The sequence below is a fragment of the Phocoena phocoena genome, chromosome 14, assembly GCF_963924675.1.
Source record: "Phocoena phocoena chromosome 14, mPhoPho1.1, whole genome shotgun sequence".
In the NCBI taxonomy this organism is placed as follows: Eukaryota; Metazoa; Chordata; class Mammalia; order Artiodactyla; family Phocoenidae; genus Phocoena; species Phocoena phocoena.
The window spans coordinates 13,515,081-13,537,852 of record NC_089232.1 but is presented as its reverse complement, the minus strand read 5'-3'; the positions used below and the strand labels follow the sequence as shown (position 1 = coordinate 13,537,852).

The 22,772-nt window shown below is 41.6% G+C and overlaps 1 protein-coding gene and 1 non-coding gene across 2 annotated transcripts in view; both read right to left on the bottom strand.

Moving 5' to 3' along the window:
* Nucleotides 1-22,772, bottom strand: part of CHMP3 (charged multivesicular body protein 3) — an 82,387-nt gene that overhangs the window by 1,922 nt on the left and 57,693 nt on the right. Inside the window, exon 4 of the mRNA XM_065891061.1 lies at nucleotides 2,246-2,367. Coding sequence (XP_065747133.1) covers nucleotides 2,246-2,367 — 122 coding nt within the window. The remainder of the gene's footprint in view (nucleotides 1-2,245; nucleotides 2,368-22,772) is intronic.
* On the bottom strand, nucleotides 6,214-6,320 carry LOC136134295 (U6 spliceosomal RNA). Its single transcript, XR_010656571.1, has one exon. It is a non-coding gene; the product is annotated as a U6 spliceosomal RNA (small nuclear RNA).

Here is a 22,772-nt window from a genome sequence, read left to right as displayed (position 1 = left end):
AGAACTGATAAGACAGTGTTTCGGGGCCCAACAAGGCAGTGCCTTCCACATTCCCTACTGGAAGCCCTGTGCCTGGTAGCCTGAAGCCAGCCAGTCAGCCTCCTTCGTTCTCAAGAGCACAGCGCCACTCTGGGCACGAGAAAACTGCTCTCCAACACCAGCCAACACAAGCAGACCCTGCGGTCTTCCCGAATGAGCAGTGTCATGCGAGCGCAAGGTCACGTCTGGCAGCTCCAGCCCTGGCTCTCCTGCACTCAGCCAGGGCATGACTCTCACCGACCATGCTGATGGCATCAGATTTAAAGCAAGCCCTCTCTCCGGCCTGTCCTGCTATCAGACCACTCAAGTGACTCTTAATGGCATGAACCTAGCTAGTTCCACATTCTGCCCACGCTCAGACCTTTCGCTCCCAACCAAAAGGAGCAAGTTCACATTCAAGGATACAAGTGGAGCCCTGTGGCCTGGGTGAATGGATCTTAGTGCTGGAGGCTAGTGTAAAAGAGGCTCAATACATACTCACCATCCCAGTTAAAAGAGCCTAGGGCAGACTGACTAACAGCCCTCCACATCCTGGAGGGACAAGTGGCCATTCACTTACACATTCATCCAACCAGCAAACATTTGTCAAACGTATGCTCTGTGCCACACGCCAAGCCAGGGTCTGGGGACAAATGGAATGACTGAGATCATGTCGTTGCCCTCGACATGCTGGGACCCCGCCAGAGGCTTCAGTTTGCACCTGGAGATGCACCCTTGGATGAATTCAGGAAATATTTACTATCTACTACATGCAGGCCCTCCTCCAAATCTATACTATGCTCAGTATTCAGAAACTTTTGTGGAAAAGATCCCAGATTCTAAAAAAAGACTCCGCCCCTCAGATCCTGGTGGCTACGTAAGCCAGAGTGAGCAGGCCTGAAGTCATTTCAGAATTACCTTGTTGCCCAGTTCTAGAGGGACAGGCATCACAACCTGGGCGATGAGACATCCACACGCCACTTGTAAAGGACAGACCCCGCCGACCTGGTGCCCTCCTGATGACTGCCCAAGGATTTCTCATTCCAAAGACCTGGGCTCTGGGCTTTTTATGTTGCCTTTCTTTTCTATCAATTTTCTTCTCCAGTTCCCCTCTCCCATGCCCTAGAGCCCTGTTTAGAACTCAAGTTCATACATAAACTTCCCTAGGAGGAAGGGAGGCAGCTTCTCTGCACAAGCTGCAAACAAGAATTTGAGGTGTACCGTCTGGGCTCTCAGGCCACGGGTTCCAAGTGTGAAACAGCACCTGACCAGGCACGTCTTATCACCATGTCCTCTGAGGCAGCTCAGGCATCTGTGCTCCAACCCCCGATCTGTCACCTCCTACCATGGTCACTCAGATAAGTTACCTGGCAACTTGAAGACTCAGTTTCCTACTCCTGTATAAAATGGGGGAAAAAATCCCTACCTCCCAAGGTGGCTGGGAGGACTTTCTAGGAGAGCATGTGTACTGCACCACTGGCAGGTGGGGGCTCAGTAACTACGCCCTGTCCCCCATCTGAAGGCCACCAGGACAGGTCCCTGCCCGGCCCTGATCCCGGGGCACTAGGTGTTTACTGCTTTCTATTTGGTTCTCAGTTTCCTTTTCTAGTCTAAGACAGGGGTCAGCCAACGACAGCCTGCAGGCCAAACCCAATCCACTGTCTACTTTCATAAATAAAGTTTTATAAGAACACAGTCACGACCATTTGTTTACACATGATCTACGGCTGCTTTCATGCTACAAGTAGAGCTGAGTAGTTACAACAGAGACGTATGGCCCACAAAGTAGAAACTACATTTACTATCCAGCCCTTTACAAAAAAAGTTTGCCCGTCCCTGGTCTTGACACCTCGATTGCCAGTTTTGCCAACACTCCCCTGGGACAAACAGAGGAACCCGGGTTTCTTTCTGTTTCCTTGTTCATGTCAGAACTCATAAATCCTAGGTCGCCGAATCCCACGCAGTTGCTTCCCGGGTCTCCCACCTCCCCTAGAGCTCTGGGTATACTATCGCTTCTTCTAAGGAACACCCTGGCAATCTGACCCAGCCTCTGCCATGCTCAGCTCAGACAGTTTCAACCAATGCTAACAGCTGCTCCTCTGTCCTCAAAATCATTTCTGTCTGGCAACAGTGGCCTGTCTACTCCTGCCCAGCCCCAGCCCTATAGCCCCTGCCGCTTACTGACTCTTAGCGCTTTGGAACAGGACATAGGGTGGCCCCAGGGCACCTTCATCATCTCTTTGGACAGCTCCCGCATGGTGGCCTGGATTTCTGGGATCTTCACCAGACTCTGCATGGCTTTCATCACTTCTGTGCTCCTCTGCAGGGAACCAGCCACTCGCAAAACCGCTGAAAGGGAAAGATGACAGTCAGGATTGCTCAACAGAATGTGACGCAGGATGGAATAAAGAAAGACAGTCAAGGGCTCCTCTGGTGGTGCAGTGGTTGGGAGTCTGCCTGCCGATGCAGGGGACACGGGTTTGTGCCCCGGTCCGGGAAGATCCCACATGCCGCAGAGCGGCTGGGCCCGTGAGCCATGGCCGCTGAGCCTGCGCGTCTGGAGCCTGTGCTCCGCAACGGGAGAGGCCGCAGCAGTGAGAGGCCCGCGTACCACAAAAAAAAAAAAAAAAAAAAAAAGAAAGACAGTCAAATCAAAAGCTATTCTAATAAAAGTCAGCAATAGTGGGCGGACTCCCAAAGCTATTTATGTACCTGTAGACTACATTGCTATCCTTGGACCAAGACTGACTTTCCTAAATTGTGTGCTACTTTGGCTACAATAGGTACAAACTCTCCGAGCACCCACACCAACCAGTTGATCTGGAGAATGGGCTGAAAGCCTGCATCTGACCTTTAGGGAAGGAAGCCAGCTAGGAATGACGTCACCCCCAGGACAAGTCACACACAGGAGGAATGGCTCTAGGCAGGCCTTGCTGGGGCCACACTGGAAAAGAGGCTTTAAGCAACCCAAGCGCTGCTCCCCACACACCAGCCTACGGAGGGTGGCTGCCCGGGAGGGGCCTGCTGAGTGAGTATGTGTCCGTGTGAGACAGCTACAGCTCCTCGTTACAAAAAATGTTCTGGTGTCTGAGATCATACACATACTATATTCTTTATAAGAAATCGTGGTAGTAACAAATGATCATTTCTCCCCCCTAAAGTTTTTAACATGTCAAAATAAAAGCTGGCAACCCTTCAAATCTGTTTTGAAATTTCATGAGACTTAAAAGTTCTGAGAAATGCCTCACTTCCAGCTGTTCACCAAAACCGGTGCACAGGGCTCCCCAGCTACCCCAGGAATCACCACCAATCCACCTCTGTATAAATCCAGACTCCAGGAAGCTAAGGAAAACAAGCGGCAAGGGGCTTCCCTGGTGGCGCAGTGGTTGAGAGTCCGCCTGCCGATGCAGGGGACACGGGTTTGTGCCCCGGTCCGGGAAGATCCCATGTGCCGCGTTGTGACTGGGCCCGTGAGCCATGGACGCTGACCCTGCGCGTCCGGAGCCCGTGCTCCGCAACGGGAGAGGCCACGGCAGTGAGAGGCCCGTGTACCGCAAAAAAAAAAAAAAAAAACAAGGGGCAAGGAAACAAGAGGAACCAGAGAAATGCCTGTCTGACATACATAGCATTTTGTGATTTTTCTAAAGGAGTAAGGAAGTTTGCCAGTTGCAGAGAATACTTCTTTTCCCTTGACACTGAAAAGGGAAAGTAAAATATTCATCTATTTATTAAGATCAGTCTAATTATAGAGAAGAAGTATTAAGAATCTGTATGGCTGAAATAAGCAATAAATTATATATGCCATTATAATGATATAAGAAAGATAGAAATTCTACAATGTTAAAGTTACTATTATTATTGTAAAAAGGTAAGTGATGGGAGGAAGAGAAAAAGGGTAAAAATAAAGCAAATTCCGGGCTTCACTGGTGGCGCAGTGGTTGAGAGTCCGCCTGCCGATGCAGGGGACACGGGTTCGTGCCCCGGTCCGGGAAGATCCCACATGCCACAGAGCAGCTGGGCCCGTGAGCCATGGCCGCTGAGCCTGCGTGTCTGGAGCCTGTGCTCTGCAACAGGAGAGGCCACAACAGTGAGGCCCGTGTACCACAAAAAAAATTAAAATTAAAATTAAAAAATTAAAAAAAATAAAGTGAACTCCATATAGTTCTGTTTGAATGATACAAGTTTGATGTCTACACAGGCATATGTTTTATCCTAATTTGCATCCTGAGTCTGTATCCCAGAGAGAGGGGCTGAATATGACATGTGTTCAATAAACTTTTTTGAATTAGTAAAAATAAAAAGACCAAAACCAAGAAGATATATATTGATACGTGAGAAAAGTAAAATACTGGACCAAAATGTATTTTCTATATTCCACAAGGAAAAAGCACACATGGCAGATAAAACTATTTTATAAATAAAAATAGTGACCCCCACAAGGGAATGAGAAGACAAGCCAAAAGTTGGAAGAAAATATTTTCATTAGACATTTCTGATAAATGACTGTTATCTAACATATACAAAGAACTCTTAAAGCTCATCAATAAGAAAATGAACAACTCAATCAAAAACGGGCAGAAGACCTAAACAGACAACTCACCAAAGAAGATATACAGATGGCAAAAAAGCACATAAAAAGATGTTCAACATCCTATGTCATTAGGGAAATGCAAATTAAAACAACAATAAGATACCTGCATACACCTATTAGAATGGTCAAAATCCAAAACACTGACAACACCAAATGCTGGTGAGGATGTGGAGCAATAGGAACGCTCAATCATTGCTGATGGGAATGAAAAATGGTACAGCCACTTTGGAAGAGAGTTTGTCAGTTCCTTACAAAACTAAACATACTCTATTTTTTTTTAACATCTTTATTGGAGTATAATTGCTTTACAATGGTGTGTTAGTTTCTGCTGTATAACAAAGTGAATCAGCTATATGTATACATATATCCCCATATCTCCTCCTTCTTGCATCTCCCTCCCTCCCTAGCCCAACCCTCTAGGTGGACACAAAGCACCAAGCTGATCTCCCTGTGCTATATGCAGCTGCTTCCCACTAGCTATCTGTTTTACATTTGGTAGTGTATATATGTCCATGCCACTCTGTCACTTCGTCCCAGCTTACCCTTCCCCCTCCCCGTGTCCTCAAGTCCATTCTCTATGTCTGCGTCTTTATTCCTGTCCTGCCCCTAGGTTCTTCAGAACTTTTTTTTTTTTAGATTCCATAAATATATGTTAGCATATAGTATTTGTTTTTCTCTGAGTTCACTCTGTATGACAGTCTCTAGGTCCAACCACCTCACTACAAATAACTCAATTTCATTTCTTTTTATGGCTGAGTAATATTCCATTGTATATATGTGCCACATCTTCTTCATCCATTCATCTGTCAATGGATGCTTAGGTTGCTTCCATGTCCTGGCTACATACTCTTACCATATGATCCAGCAATATCCCTCCTTGGTATTTATTCAAAGGAGTTAAAAACTTATGTCCACACAAAAACTTGGACATGGACGTTTATGGCAGCTTTATTCGTAATTGCCAAAACTCGGAAGCAACTAAGATATTGCTTGTAAGTGAACAATAATAATGGATAAATGAAGTGTGGTACATCCACACAATGAATATTATTCAGCACTAAGAAGAAATGAGCTATCAAGCCATGAAAAGACCTGGAGAAACCTTACATGCATATTACTAAGTGAAAGAAGTCAATCTAAAAGGCAACATACTGCATGATTGCAACGATATGACATTCTGGAACAGGGAAAATTATGGAGACAGTAAAAAGGTTGCCAGGGGTTAAGGGTGGGAGGGATGAATAGGCAGATCACAGAAAAATTTTAGCTGTATATATTTCACAATAAAATAAGAATCTCCAAAATAAAAAGGTTAAAATTCTACAGAAAACATTAATAAGTTAGCATTATAAAAACTAGCTGACATTTAAACTTAGAAAGACCAAAGTCACACAGAGGGGGTTGTGAAACACAATGAGTAGCGCTTCATGGCTACAGCTCTTTGTGCTCAGCTCCTTCCCAGCAGCCCCGCTCAGGCCTCCTGCAGGCCCTCCAGTGTCCCAGGCTCCCTCCACCTTCAGGGCCTCCCTCTGCACAGTGCCAGGGCCCCCTGACATCTCTAGAGAGTGGGGACTTGGTGGGCGGATTTCCTTTTTGTTTGTTCTTCAAATACGGTACCCTTCATGAATTTGCACATCATCCTTGTTCAGAGGCCATGTTGACCTTCTCAGTAAGGTTCCCATTTTGGTACCTGTGCTGCCCAAGACAGCACTAGGTTTGTTTTTTATTTGGAGGTGGACTCACGATTTTATTCCCAGTGCCTAGCACTGTGCCCTCACATAGCTGACACTCAAATATTTGTTGAATAAACCAATGAATGGTTGAAAACAACAGAGAACTATGATATTCAAACTGGGTAAAGAAATTAAACATATTAGTGTCTTAATAGTAAACAGCACTGAGGTGGTTTTATAAAGACTCAAGTGGTCCTACATAAAATGAAATATTTAGTATTAGGTCCGAAATAGGTTTTTCCTTTTTTGTACTGACCACAAAAATTCCAGAACATTTCTTTACAGAAATAAGTAAAACAGTAACCAATTTCAGATGGCAAAAGGAGGGTGAGAGATCTCAACAGAAACTAGCTCTCCTCAAGTTTTCAATTACAGACACAGTATGACTGCATACTTGTGACAAAAACAGATCAGTAGATGTAGTAAAAGAAACTAAAACCAACATAAACGGATTTAAAGAGATTAATGTTTTAGCATTTCATTGTGAAGAATTTCAAACATACACAAAGTAGGCAAGTGTCATTTCACCAAAAGAGACATGATGGCAAATAAGCATATGAAAAAATGTTCCTAATCATCAACCATTAGGGAAATACAAATTAAAACAACAATCAGATAGCTCTACACACCCATCAGAATGGCTAAAAGAAAAAATAGTGACACCACCCAATTTTTTTGTTTGCTTTGTTTTCAAATTTTTATTGCCAGAGATTTAGTCTATTAGGCATGGTGCCCCTGACTTTTATTTTTTTTTAAACATCTTTATTGGAGTATAATTGCTTTACAATGGTGTGTTAGTTTCTGCTGTATAACAAAGTGAATCAGCTATATGTATACATATATCTGCCTATCCCCTCCTTCTTGCATCTCCCTCTCACCCTCCCTAGCCCACCCCTCTAGGTGGTCACAAAGCACCAAGCTGATCTCCCTGTGCTATGCAGCTGCTTTCCACCAGCTATCTATTTTACATTTGGTAGTGTATACGTGTCCATGCCACTCTCCACTTCGTCCCAGCTTACCCTTCCCCCTCCCCGTGTCCTCAAGTCCATTCTCTACATCTGAGTCTTTATTCCTGTCCTGCCCCAAGGTTCATCAGAACCATTTGTTTTTTTAGATTCCACATATATGTGTTAGCATATGGTATTTGTTTTTCTTTTTCTGACTTACTTCACACTGTATGACAGACTCTAGGTCCATCCACCTCACTACAAATAACTCAGTTTCATTTCTTTTTATGGCTGAGTAGTATTCCACTGCATACATGTGCCACATCTTCTTTATCCATTCATCGGTCGATGGACACTTAGGTTGCTTCCATGCCCTGTCTATTGTAAATGGCGCTGTATTGAACATTGTGGTACATGACTCTTTTTGAATTATGGTTTTCTCAGGGTATATGTCCAGTAGTAGGATTGCTGGGTCGTATGGTAGTTCTATTTTTAGTTTTTTAAGGAATCTCCATACTGTTCTCCATAGTTGCTGTATCAATTTACATTCCCATCAACAGTGCAAAAGGGTTTCCTTTTCTCCACACCCTCTACAGCATTTACTGTTTGTAGATTTTTTGATGATGGCCATTCTGACCAGTGTGAGCTGATACCTCATTGCAGTTTTGATTTGCATTTCTCTAATGATCACTGACGTTGACCATCCTTTCATGTGTCTGTTGGCAATCTGTATGTCTTCTTTGGAGAAATGTCTATTTAGGTCTTTTGCTCATTTCTGGTTGTACTGTTTGTTTTTTTGATATTGAGCTGCTTATAAATTTTGGAGATTAGTCCTTTGTCAGTTTCTTCATTTGCAAATATTTTCTCCCATTCTGAGGGTTCTCTTTTCGTCTTGTTTATGGTTTCCTTTGCTGTGCAAAAGCTTCTAAGCTTCATTAGGTCCCATTTGTTTATTTTTGTTTTTATTTCCATTTTTCTAGGAGATGGGTCAAAAATGATCTTGCTGTGATTTATGTCATAGAGTGTTCTGCCTGTTTTCCTCTAAGAGTTTGATGGTGTCTGGCCTTACACTTAGGCCATTTTGAGTTTATTTTTGCGTATGGTGTTAGGGAGTGTTCTAATTTCATTCTTTTACATGTAGCTGTCCAGTTTTCCCAGCACCACTTATTGAAGAGGCTGTCTTTTCTCCATTGTATATTCTTGCCTCCTTTATCAAATATAAGGTGACCATATGTGCGGGGGTTTATCTCTGGGCTTTCTAGCCTGTTCCATCAATCTATACTTCTGTTTTTGAGCCAGTACCATACTGTCTTGATTACTGTAGCTTTGTAGTACAGTCTGAAGTCAGCGAGCCTGATTTCTCCAGCTCCATTTTTCTTTCTCAAGATTGCTTTGGCTATTCGGGGTCTTTTGTGTTTCCATACAAATTGTGAAATTTTTTGTTCTAGTTATGTGAAAAATACTATTGGTAGTTTGATAGGGATTGCATTGAATCTGTAGATTGCTTTGGGTGGTATAGTCATTTTCCCAATGTTGGTTCTTCCAATCCAAGAACACAGTATATCTCTCCATCTGTTTGTGTCATCTTTGATTTCTTTCATCAGTGTCTTATAGTTTTCTGAGTACAGGTCTTTTGTCTCCTTAGGTAGGTTTATTCCTAGATATTTTATCCTTTTTGTTGCAGTGGTAAATGTGAGTGTTTCCTTAATTTCTCTTTCAGATTTTTCATCTTTAGTGTATAGGAATGAAAGAGATGCCTGTGCATTAATTTTGTATCCTGCTACTTTACCAAATTCATTGATTAGCTCTAGTAGTTTTCTGGTAGCATCTTTAGGATTCTCTATGTACACTATCATGTCATCTCCAAACAGTGACAGTTTTACTTCTTCTTTTCCGATGTGGATTCCTTTTATTTATTTTTCTTCTCTGATTGCTATGGTGAAAACTTCCAAAACTATGTTGAATAATAGTGGTGAGAGTGGGCAAACTTGTCTTGTTCCTGATCTTAGTGGAAATGGTTTCAGCTTTTCACCATTGAGAACGATGTTGGCTGTGGGTTTGTCATATATGGTCTTTATTATGTTGAGGTAAGTTCCCTTTATGCTTACTTTCTGGAGGGTTTTTTATCATAAATTGGTGTTGAATTTTGTTGAAAGCTTTTTTTGCATCTATTGAGATCGTCATATCATTTTTATCCTTCAATTTGTTAATATAGTATATCACATGGATTGATTTGCGTATATTGAAGAATCTTTGCATTCCTGGGATAAAACCCACTTGATCACAGTGTATGATCCTTTTAATGTGCTCTTGGATTCTGTTTGCTAGTATTTTGTTGAGGATTTTTGCATCTATGTTTATCAGAGATATTGGTCTTTAATTTTCTTTTTTTTATAGTATCTTTGTCTGGTTTTGGTATCAGCGTAATGGTGGCCTCGTAGAATGAGTTTGGGAGTGTTCCTCCCTCTGCTATATTTTGGACAAGTTTGAGAAGGATAGGTGTTAGCGCTTCTCTAAATGTTTAATAGAAATAGCCATCCGATCCTGGGCATTTGTTTGTTGGAAGATTATTAATCACAGTTTCAATTTCAGTTCTTGTGATTGGTCTGTTTATATTTTCCATTTCTTCCTGGTTCAGTCTCAGAAGGTTGTGCTTTTCTAAGAATTTGTCCATTTCTTCCACGTTGTCCATTTTATTGGCATACAGTTGCTTGTAGTAATCTCTCATGATCCTTTGTATTTCTGCAGTGTCAGTTGTTACTTCTTTTTCATTTCTAATTTTACTGATTTGTCTTCTTCCTCTTTTTCTTGATGAGTCTAGCAATGGTTTATCAATTTTGTTTATCTCTCGAAGAACCAGGTTTTAGTTTTATTAATCTTTGCTATTGTTTCCTTCATTTCTTTTTCATATAGTTCTGATCTGATATTTATGATTTCTTTCCTTCTGCTAACTTCGGGGTTTTTTTTGTTCTTCTTTCTCTAACTGCTGTAGGTTTTTAGGTTGTTTATTTGAGATTTTACTTGTTTCTTGAGGTAGGATTGTACTGCTATAAACTTCCCTCTTAGAACTGCTTTTGCTACATCCATAGGTTTTGGGTCATACTATTTTCATTGTCATTTGTTTCTAGGTATTTTTTCATTTCTTTAGTGATCTCTTGGTTATTTAGTAGCGTATTGTTTAGCCTCCATGTGTTTGTATTTTTTACAGTTTTTTTCATCTAACTGATATCTAGTCTTAGAGCGCTGTGATCGGAAAATATACTTGATACAATTTCAATTTTCTTAAATTTACCAAGGCTTGATTTGTGACCCAAGATATGATTTATCCTGGAGAATGTTCCATGAGCACTTGAGAAGAAAGTGTATTCTGTTGTTTTTGGATAGAATGTCCTATAAATATCAATTAAGTCCATCTTGTTTTATGTGTAATTTAAAGCTTGTGTCTCCTTATTTATTTTCATTTTGGATGATCTGTCCATTGGTGAAAGTGGGGTGTTAAAATCTCCTACTATTACTGTGTTACTGTCGATTTCCCCTTTTATGGCTGTTAGCATTTGCCTTATGTATTGAGGTGCTCCTATGCTGGGTGCATAAATATTCACAGTTGTTATATCTTCTTCTTGGATTGATCCCTTGATCATTATGTAGTGTCCTTTTTTTCTTGTAAAAGTCTTTATTTTAAAGTCTATTTTGTCTGATATGAGAATTGCTACTCCAGCTTTCTTCTGATTTCCATTTGCATGAAATACCTTTTTCCATCCCCTCATTTTCAGTCTGTATGTGTCTCTAGGTCTGAAGTGAGTCTTTGTAGACAGCATATATACGGGTCTTGTTTTTGTATCCATTCAGCCAGTCTGTCTTTTGGTTGGAGCATTTAATCCATTTACATTTAAGGCAATTATCGTTATGTATGTTCCTATTACCATTTTCTTAATTGTTTTGAGTTTGTTTTTATAGGTCTTTTCTTTCTCTTGTGTTTCCTGCCTAGAGAAGTTCCTTTAGCATTTGCTGTAAAGCTGGTTTGGTGGTGCTGAATTCTCTTAGCTTTTGCTTGTCTGTAAAGGTTTTAATTTCTCCATCAAATCTGAATGAGATCCTTGCTGGGTAGAGTAATCTTGGTTGTAGGTTTTTCCTGTTCATCACTTTAAATATGTCCTGCCACTCCCTTCTGGCTTGCAGAGTTTCTGCTGAAAGATCAGCTGTTAACCTTATGGGGATTCCCTTGTATGTTGCTTTTCCCTTAATGCTTTTAATATTTTTTCTCTGTATTTAGTTTTTGATAGTTTGGTTAATATGTGTCTTGGTGTGTTTCTCCTTGGATTTATCCTGTATGGGACTCTCTGTGCTTCCTGGACTTGACTATTTCCTATTCCATGTTAGGGAAGTTTTCAACTATAATCTCTTCAAATATTTTCTCAGTCCCTTTCTTTTTCACTTCTTCTTCTGGGACCCCTATAATTCGAATGTTGACACAGTTAATGCTGTCCCAGAGGTCTCTGAGACTGTCCTCAATTCTTTTCATTCTTTTTTCTTTATTCTGCTCTGTGGTAGTTATTTCCACTATTTTATCTTCCAGGTCACTTATCCGCTCTTCAGCCTCAGCTATTCTTCTATTGATTCCTTTTAGAGATTTTAAAATTTCATCTATTGTGTTGTTTGTTTGCTTGCTCTTTAATTCTTCTAGGTCCTTGTTAAACGTTTCTTGTATTTTCTCCATTCTATTTCCAAGATTTTAGATCATGTTCACTATCATTACTCTGAGTTCTTTTTCAGGTAGAATGCCTATTTCCTCTTCATTTGTTTGGTCTGGTGGGTTTTTACTCTTCTCCTTCATCTGCTGCCTATTTCTCTGTCTTATCGTTTTGCTTATCTTACTGTGTTTGGGGTCTCCTTTTTGCAGGCTGCAGGTTTGCAGTTCCTGTTGTGTTTGGTGTCTGCCCCAGTGGCTAAGGTTTGCTCAGTGGGTTCTGTAGGCTTCCTGGTGGAGGAGACTGGTGCCTGTGTTCTGGTGGATGAGGCTGGATCTTGTCTTTCTGTTGGGCAGGACTGAGTCTGGTGGTGTGTTTTGGGGTGTCTGTGAAGTTATGATTTTAGGCAGCGTCCCTGCTAATAGGTGGAGCTGTGTTTCTGTCTTGCTTGTTGTTTGGCATGGGGTGTCCAGCACTCAAGCTTGCTGGTCGTTGAATGGAGCTGGGTCTTAGTGTTGAGTGGGAGATGTCTGGGAGAGCTCTCATTGATTGCTATTACATGGTTTCAGGAGGTCTCTGTTGGTCCAATGTCCTGAACTTGGTCTCCCACCTCAGAGGCTCAGGCCTGACACCCACCGGAGCACCAAGACCCTGTGTGCCACACGGCTCCAATCTGCTGAAACTGGAACCTGGTGCACAGGTGATGGGAATGCAAAATGGTACAGCTGCTGTAGAAAACAGTCTGGCAGTTCCCACCGCTCCCTGGGAGATGGGAGACCAGCCTGGGGTCCAAGTCTTGGGCGCAGCAGGCTCACTTCTCTCCTCGCCCGGCTCCAGCCCACCTCAGCCCACCCAATTTTGAGGATGCAGAAAAACTGGATCACTCATACACTGGCAGGTGGGAATTTTAAATGGTACCACCACTCTGGACAACAGCTTGACAGTTTCTGATATGCAACCATAAAACCCAGCAATTGTTCTACTGGCCAGTTATTCCAGAGAAGTGAAGACTTATGTTCAAGCAAAAATCTACACACATTTATAGCAGCTTTATTCATAGTAGCTGATAACTGGAAACAACCCAAATATCCTTCAGGTGAATGGTTAATCAAACTGTGGTACATCCGTACCATGGAATACTACTCAGCAAGATAAAAAAGCAATGAACTACTGATACATGCAAAAACCTGGGTTAACTGCCAGAGAATTACACTGAGTGAAAAAAAGTCAATCTAAGGGGGTGTTGGGCAAAATAGGTGAAGGTGATTAAGAGGTACAAACTTCCAGTTATAAAATAAATAAGTCATGGGGATGTCATGTACAGCACAGGGAATTATAGTCAAAAATATTGCAATAACTTTGTAGGGTGACAGACAGTTACTAGATTTATTGAGGTGATCAAGTTGTAAAGTATATAAATGTCAAATTACTATGCTGTACATCTGAAACTATTGTAATATTACATGCCAATTATACTTCAATTAAAAAAAAAGAAGAAAAAGAGGAAAAAAAGCCAATCCCAAGAGATTACATCCAGTCTGATTCCTACATAACATTCTTGAAATGATAAAATTATAAAATGAAGAACAAATTAGTGATTGCCAGATATAAGGAGGGGGTGGGGATGGGAGGGAAGTGGGTTTGGTTACAGAAGCGCAGCATGAGAGATCCCTGTAGTGATGGAAACTGGAAGCATTCTAAAGCTTGACTGTATCAGTGCTGACTGCCTGGTTGTGATACCTACTTTAACTCTGCAAGATGTTACCACTGGGGAAAATGGGTAAAGGGTATACACAGAATCTTTCTATTAATTCTTACAACTGCATGTATGTGAATCTATTAACTCTCTAAAAACTTAATTTAAAAAAACCCTGAGAAGAGTATATAAAAACAAACAACATTATGTTTCCATGCCTGCTAGAGACACAAATGAAAAGAAAATACACATTAAAAATACAAGTTCTAAAACAAACAGCCCAAACAAAAAATGGGTGGAAGATCTAAACAGACATTTCTCCAAAGAAGACATTCAGACAGCCAAAAAGCACATGAAAAGATGCTCAACATCACTAATTATTAGAGAAATGCAAATCAAAACTACAATGAGGTATCACCCCTCACACCAGTCAGAATGGCCATCATCAAAAAAATCTACAAACAATAAATGCTGGAGAGGGTGTGGAGAAAGGGGAACCCTCCTACACCATTGGTGGGAATGTAAATTGGTACAGCCACTATGGAGAACAGTATGGAGGTTCCATAAGAAAACTAAAAACAGAGCTACCATATAATCCAGCAATCCCACTCCTGGGCGTATGTCTGGAGAAAATCATAATATGAAAAGATACATGCACCCCTATGTTCCTAGCAGCACTATTCACAATAGCCAAGACATGGTAACAACCTACATGTCCATCAACAGATGAATGGATAAAGATGTGGCACATATATACAATGGAATATTACTCAGCCATAAAAAGGAACGAAATTGTTATTTGCAATGAGGTAGATGGACCTCGAGTCTTTCATACAAAGTGAAGTAAGTCAGAAAGGGAAAAATAAATACCGTATGCTAACGCACATATATGGAATCTAAAAAAACAGTACTGGAGCCTAGTGGCAGGGCAAGAATAAAGATGCAGATGTAGAGAATGGACTTGAGGACACAGTAGGGGAAGGGTAAGCTGGGACAAAGTGAGAGAGCAACACTGACATATATACACTACCAAATGTAAAATGGATGGCTAGTGGGAAGCAGCCGCATAGCACAGGCAGATCAGCTCGGTGCTTTGTGATGACCTAGAGGGGTGGGATAGGAAGGATGGGAGGGAGGTTCAAGAGGGAGCGGATATGGGGATATATGTACACATATAGCTGATTCACTTTGTTGTACAACAGAAACTAACACAACGTTGTAAAGCAATTATACTCCAATAAAGATATTTAAAAAAAAAAAAAGAACCGAAAACAAATTGCAAAAGAAAAGAAAAGAAACATGCACCCCATTGTTCATTGCAGCGCTATGGACAATAGCGAGGACATAGAAGCAACCTAAATGTCCATCGACAGAGGAATGGACAAAGAAGATGTGGTACATATATACAGTGGAATATTACTCAGCCATAAAATAACAAAATAATGCGATTTGCAGCAACATGGATGGACCTAGAGATTGTCATACTGAGTGAAGTAAGTCACATAAAGACAAACATATCACTTATATGTAGAATCTAAAAAAATGATACAAATGAACTTATTTATTACAAACAGAAATAAATCACAGATGTAGAAAACAAACTTGTGGTTACCAGGGGGGAAAGGGGTGGGGGAGGGATAAATTGGGAGAATGGGATTGACATAAACATGAAACAGATAAGTAATAAGGACCTACTCTATAGCATAGGGAACTCTACTCAATACTCTGTAATGGCCTACACGGGAAAAGAATCTAAAAAAGAATGGATAATGAAAAAAAAATTTTTTTTTTCACGGTACGCGGGCCTCTCCGTGCCGTGGCCTCTCCCCCTGCGGAGCACAGGCTCCGGACGCACAGGCCCAGCAGCCATGGCCCATGTGCCCAGCCACTCCGCAGCATGTGGGATCCTCCTGGACCAGGGCACGAACCCATGTCCCCTGCATTGGCAGGCGGACTCTCAACCACTGCGTCCCCAGGGAAGCCCGAAAAAGTCATTTTTATAGGTAGAAAATGGCAGTTTCATGTGGTTCAGACTCATATGATTAAGTGTATCTATAGTCTTATCTTTGTATTATATTACAATTATTTGGTATATCATAATTATGTTAGAGTTCTGAAGAAGAATGTTGTTTTTATTGTTTGCCATGTATGTTTCTGTTATTTTGAAGTATTTTAATATGATTTTGTAGCTAATTAGAAAAAGAAAAAAAGAGTGAATATATGTATAACTGATTCACTTTGCTGTACACCTGAAACTAACACAACGTTGTAAATCATCTATACTCCAATAAAAAAATTTTAAAAAGAGGAGATCTCTGAGAAAAAAATACAAGTTCTGCTATGAATATTATAATAACAATAACCAAATATGGAAACAAAGTATCTAAATACAGACTTCACTTCATAATCAGTAGATTCAAAGACCAATAGACATACTCTGAAAAGAAACTGACGCCAGGGCTTCCCTGGTGGCGCAGTGGTTAAGAATCCGCCCGCCAATACAGGGGACACAGGTTCAAGCCCTGGTCCAGGAAGATCCCACATGCCACAGAGCCACTAAGCCCATGCACCAAAACTACTGAGCCTGTGCTCTAGAGCCCACAAGCCACAACTACTGAGCCCGTGTGCCACAACTACTGAAGCCTGTGTGCCCAGAGCCCGTGCTCCACAACAAAAGAAGTCACCACAATGAGAAGTCTGCATTCCGCAACCAAGAGTAGCCCCTACTCGCCGCAACTAGAGCCTGTGCGCAGCAACGAAGACCCAATGCAGCCAAAAAGTAAAATTAAATTTATTAAAAAATAAGACCTTAAAAAAAAACAAACCTGATGCCAATAATGAAAGCAACAAAACCACAAAGCTCTTTCTACTTATCACGGGTTCCTGTGGCAATTACAGTTAAATTAAAAAATCAGAAAAAGAAATTAAATATTAAAAATGGCATCAACAGCAAAATGCAGCTCCCTGATAGCAAGGGCCCAGGAGAGCAAACATTCACAAACTAGACTGACTGGTTTTTAAAAGCCATCTTAAATATGGCAATTATAAGCAGAATGAATACAATTATAAGAAAATATGGAATCTTAACAATCACATTTCACAGAAGTGACAAGTGAAAGCTCAGAGAAGTGATATTAAAAACATTCAAGCCTCGGGATTTCCCTGGTGGTCCAGCAGTTAAGACTCCGTGCTCCCAATGCAGGGGGCCTGGGTTGGATCCCTGGTCAGGGAACTAAGATTCCACATGCATGCCGCAACTAAAGATCCTGCGTGCCACAACTAAAGATCCCTCCCACACGCAGCAATGAAGATCCTGAGTGCCGCAACTAAGACCCAGTGCAGCCAAATAAATAAATAAATATTTTTTAAAAAACCAAACAGTCAAGCCTCGAAAGTATCTTTGAATAAGACACTTCTTCCTTATAACAAAGTTAAGAAAAACAGTTATATTAAGAAATAAAGAAGGGAAAGATAAAAATTAAAAGGAAAAGAAGACAGTACAAACATTCCATAATATGGGGAACCCAAACCAAAGGCCATAAAAGGGAATTACAGTCATAAAAAAATTTTTGGAGCTATGCACATTTGGGAAACTTTCAAAAAAATTCTTTTAAATAAATTTATTTCTGGCTGCGATGGGTTTTCATTGCTGCGAGTGGGCTTTCTCTAGTTGCAGCAAGCAGGGGATACTCTTCCTTGTGGTATGCGGGCTTCTCATTGCAGTGGCTTCTCTTGTTGCCGAGCACGGGCTCTAGGCGCGTGGGCTTCAGTAGTTGTGGCACACGGATTCTAGAGCGCAGGCTCAGTAGTTGTGGCGCACAGGCTTAGTTGCTCCGTTCCATGTGGGATCTTCCCGGACTAGGGCTCGAACCCATGTCCCCTGCATTGGCAGGTGGATTCTTAACCACTAAGCCACCAGGGAAGTTCCAAACTCTCAAAATGTAAAGTGAAGTTTATTTATAATTTATAGGCTACCATATGAAAAACTAATTTGAAGCAGTTTATTAAAAAGTCATGTATAGCAGGTATGATAAAATAAATACAAAGACTCGAAAGAGTGAGTTGACTCCATAAACGTAGGTCAGCAATGGTGTGAATAATGGTGGGGCTGGACAATTCTTTGCTGTAGGAGGCTGTTTTATGCTTTCTAGGACATTAGCAGCATCCCTGGCTTCTACTGACTAGATGCCGGTAGCAACACCCTACCTTGCCTAGTTGTGACAACCAAAATGCTACACTGCCAAATGTCCTCGGAAGGGCAAAATTGCTCCCTGTTGGGAATCACTGACCTGGGCTAGTAAAGCTCCTGCAACTGAGAATAAACTTAGCTTTGAGCATTTCAACAGCTAAGGCATGAAGGTTAGTAGCGGGTTTAGGACACTCGCCTGCAGAAGCATACTATCTTACTAGGAAAGATCATTTTTTCCAGCACTAGGTTCCGAGATAAATTTTGTACCACGATCTTTACTGACTGTACCAGTAACTATCAAATTTATAGAAATATTCGTCCTATGGCTGTTTCTTATCCATTAAAAAAAAAAAAGCAAAAGAATACTATGAAAGCACAGCCTGGCAAAGGTATTTCTATAGGAAGCAAAACAGAGGGCTGGAATTGTGGCTTTCTGATGATCCCGCTTGCTGCAGGGATAAAAAGGGCTTTAAATTCTACAGAGACGGCTGTCTCCAGTCACTCTCACCTAATGCCAATCACGGGCTCTTACACTACATTTACAGCTGAGCAAAGTATTTATATGAATAATGACTAAAATATAAAACAAATGGAAACAATCAATCTGTTAGGCAGATAGATTTTTTTCACCCTTTAAAAATTTTCTCTTAATATTGTATTTTGTTTGTGCAAAGGAAATATATTTCATTTGAAAAAGACAATTTGCTCTATAGAATTTGAATTTGTAAAAAATTTTGAGGGAAAACATTTAAAACCATTGTTAAACATCAGTATGGACAACAGTAACACAGATGTGTATTTATTTTAGAAGACTACTATTGTTCAGGAGGCCTTAAAGAAACTGAATTTAATCTTACATATGTTATATCACTGTTAACCATTAAATGCCAAGTAAAGGGGGAAATCTGTTCCTATTTGTTTATTTAAGGGCTTGGACTTGTAGACCTGGGTAATAAATAAATGTGTGTGTGTGTATAAAATGACATACTGTTAGACTAAATATATATATTTAGGTGGTACTCTAATACAAGTTACTGTTGGACAAGAGGGCAGAGACCCAGACAAGGGAAATGGTGAACATTTACTTTTTATTTTATATATTTCTGTAGCATTTTTTAAAAACAGTAAGCCTGCATAACTTAAATTACAAATACTAAAGAATTATGAAAAACGAGTTTTGATTCAACATCGGTTTAAATTTCAAAGCATTATGTTTTACCTGAAAGATCCATACTTTGCAAACTCGCCTTGAAGTGTGCTAATCAAAGCTAGGAAACAAAGCAAAGAAACACAACGAAGAAGGAAATAGCAGCAGGTACAGAGGGAGAGGAGCCTCCCTGGCCTGGCTCTCCGTCTTCACTACTTCCCTCGCCCCTCTAGTCACTCTGCCCCCAGCACCCGAGACCTTAGAGCTCCCCTTCGGTCTCTGCTGCCAGGACCTCATCATGGCCCCAACACCTGGGCCTGCCTCACTTTTTTTAAAATTTTGGGGGTGGCAAAATAAACATAAAATTCACTGTTTTAACCACTTTTAAGTGTACAGTTCAGTGGCATTAAGTACATTTGTATTGCTGTGCAACCACCACCATTATCCATTTCCAAAACTTTTTCATCTTCCCAAATTGAAATTCTGTCCTCATTAAACTCCTAACTCCCCATCCCCCCTCCCTCCAGCTCCTGGCAACCACCATACTACTTTCTGGCTCTATGATTTTGACGATTCTATATACCTCAAAGAAGCAGAATCACTTTTGTGACAGGTATATTTCACTTAGCATAATGCCTTCAATGTTCATCCATGTTGTAACATGTCAGAACTTCCTTTTAAAAAAAATTATTTATTTGACTGCATTGGGTCTTAGTTGTGGCACGCAGGATCTTTCATTCTGGCATATGGGCTTCTTCTAGAGCACATGGGCTTAGTTGCCCCACAGCATGTGGGATCTTAGTTCCCCGACCAGGGATCGAACCCATGTCCCCTGCACTAGAAGGAGGATTCTTAACCACTGGACCACCAGTGAAGTCCCTTCCTTCCTCTTTAAGGCTGAATAATATTCCTTGTGTGTATTATACACCATGTTTTGTTTATCCATTCATCCTTCAATACACTTGGGTTGCCTTTACTGTTATGAACAGGGATGTACAAATATCTGAGTCCCTGCTTCCAATTCTTACTTACCCAGAAGTGGAATTTCTGGGTCATTTGACATTTCTATTTCCTGCCCCACCTTTTTACCTGTCTCTTAACTTTCTCCCCCAACCAAAACATACTCATCATCTGTCTTGTTCTGCAAGAAACTGCTGTCAGAATGCTATCACTTGGAAAACATCTAATCGTGACAAACATATTAAGAGCTGAAAAGGCTTAACATATTACCCCTCCCAGGGACATTTGCACTTGAATAGAGGAACAGCTTAAAAATTAAATACTTATTTATTTATTTTTGGCTGTGTAGGGTCTTAGTTGCAGCGTGCGGGCTCCTTGTTGTGGCTGACGGGCTTCTCACTAGTTGTGGACCACATGCTCAGCAGTTGCAGCGCACAGGCTTAGTTCCCAGACCAGGGCTCAAACCCGTGTCCCCTGCATTGGAAGGCAGATTCTTAACCACTGGACCACCAAGCAAGTCCCAAATAAAGGAACATCTTAAGGAGAAGGAATGACTTCATCAAATTGGCTTTTCAAACAACAAGAGGCTTGGGGTGGGACGGGGGACACTGGAGGTCAAAACAGACAAAGACCTCTCAGGAACTCGTGTCACAGTATTTCTAGTGTTCTCTTTTCTCATCCCCCAAAATGTAGACTCCTCCCTCCTGCTCTGTTCTGGGTTCTATCATCAGTTACCTTCTCTGTTGTATTTAACTTGCCAACAGACAACATCCAACTATAAACCCTCTCAACAACGCCCTCCCTGGGGATTCCTCCTGCCAGGCACCGTGCTCAGGAGCTGGGGAAGCAGGGTGACCCTCATGGAGCCAGTCTGGACAGCCCCAGATGGAGTCTCCTGTCTCTCTTAGGCCTGTTCCTCCCTCTGGGCTTCCAGTGTCTTTTAATGCCCTTCAGTCTTTCCAGGGTCAAGGGTTTGGAGCACCTCAGGCTTATTTCTGCCTTCACCGTGTCCACTTAACTCTGCACCCAGAACAGTTCTCCAGTGTGCTCTCTCCCACTCATCCCACCAGACTAACCCACCCGGCCCTGCCCATCCCCTCTCGGGTCCTCCCACCTCCCGCCTGGCTGCATCTGCAACCTGTGCTTACAGTGTGCGGGGCTCCGCACTGCCTAGGAAATGAAGTCACCGCTCCTCAGCCGAACTCTCCAAACTCTGACTCCAAATTACCTTTCTAGCCTCACCTCCCACTGCCCCCTGTCATGCACTCTTGTCGGACTGGATGGAGGGCTGTTTGCTGAACACAGCATGAACTACCTTACCTGTGCCTCTGTGCCCCCAATCCCTCTACCCAGACACCCCTCTGGTTCTCCCGCATGGCTCTCCCTCTGAACTCCCACTACAGCTTTATCTGCAGCACCTCCACAGCACGTCTCAATCTGAACTTGTCTCTGAAAAGCGCTGCTCTCCTAACAGCTGTCACAACCGTCTTCCTCAGCTGCCTGCTCATCCTCTCCGACCATCCCTCCCCCTGGCTCCCAGGTACCCCAGCCTCCCAGAACCTCCTTCAGTGTCTGAGGACACAGTTCTTTGCGGCCCCAGGGCCTTCACACATGCCGGCTAACACTCTGCTTGGAACCAGGTTCCCCCCTGCCCCAACGCTTAATTACTCATCCTCCTTCAGATATCATCACGGCATGAAAGGAGCCACCCTTGAGTGCATTTCCCTTTTACACTCTCCTAGTGCCCATCACAGTCTGCATTTATAAATATCCATTTATTTATTTAATTTATTGTTTATTTTAATTAAATTTATCTATTTTTTGCTTTTTATTCCATAGTTAAGGCCAATGACTGCCTACAATGTTCACTATTTTATCCCTGCTCCCCAGCAATATATCTGGCACATAATAGGGGCTAAAAGAAATGGATTTATTACATGAATTATCATTTTTCTCTTTGTAGCTTAGGCTACCTGCCTGAGAAGACTGGGGAAGGTCCTCATGAAACCTACACTTAATCCAGCCTCCCCACTCACTTACCTCCCTTTTGCTCTTTCTTAAAAAAGAGATGGGGAGAAGGAGCTCTGAGAAACAATGCAAGGAACATAAGAAAAAACATTTTTAAAGATTATCAAGGGTACAGGCACTAGTCCCCTCCACCAGGAAGCCTACACAACCCAATGAACCAACCTTAGCCACTGGGGACAGACACCAAAAACAGTGGGAACTATGAACCTGTGGCCTGCGAAAAGGAGACCCAAAACACAGTACATTAAGCAAAATAAGAAGACAGAGAAACACACAGCAGATGAAGGAGCAAGGCAAAAACCCACCAGACCTAACAAATGCAGAGGAAATAGGCAGTCTACTTGAAAAAGAATTCAGAATAATGATAGTAAAGATGATCCAAAATCTTGGAAATAGAATGGAGAAAATATAAGAAATGTTTAACAAGGAACTAGAAGAACTAAAGAGCAAACAAAAAGTGATGAACAACACAATAAATGAAATTAAAAATTCTCTAGAAGGGATCAATAGCAGGATAACTGAGGCAGAAGAACAGATAAGTGACCTGGAAGATAAAATAGTGGAAATAACTACTGCAGAGCAGGATAAAGAAAAAAGAATGAAAAGAACTGAGGACAGTCTCAGAGACCTCGGGGACAACATTAATTGCGTCAACATTCGAATTATAGGGGTCCCAGAAGAAGAAGAGAAAAAGAAAGGGACTGAGAAAATATTTGAAGAGATTATAGTTGAAAACTTCCTTAATATGGGAAAGGAAATAGTTAATCAAGTCCAG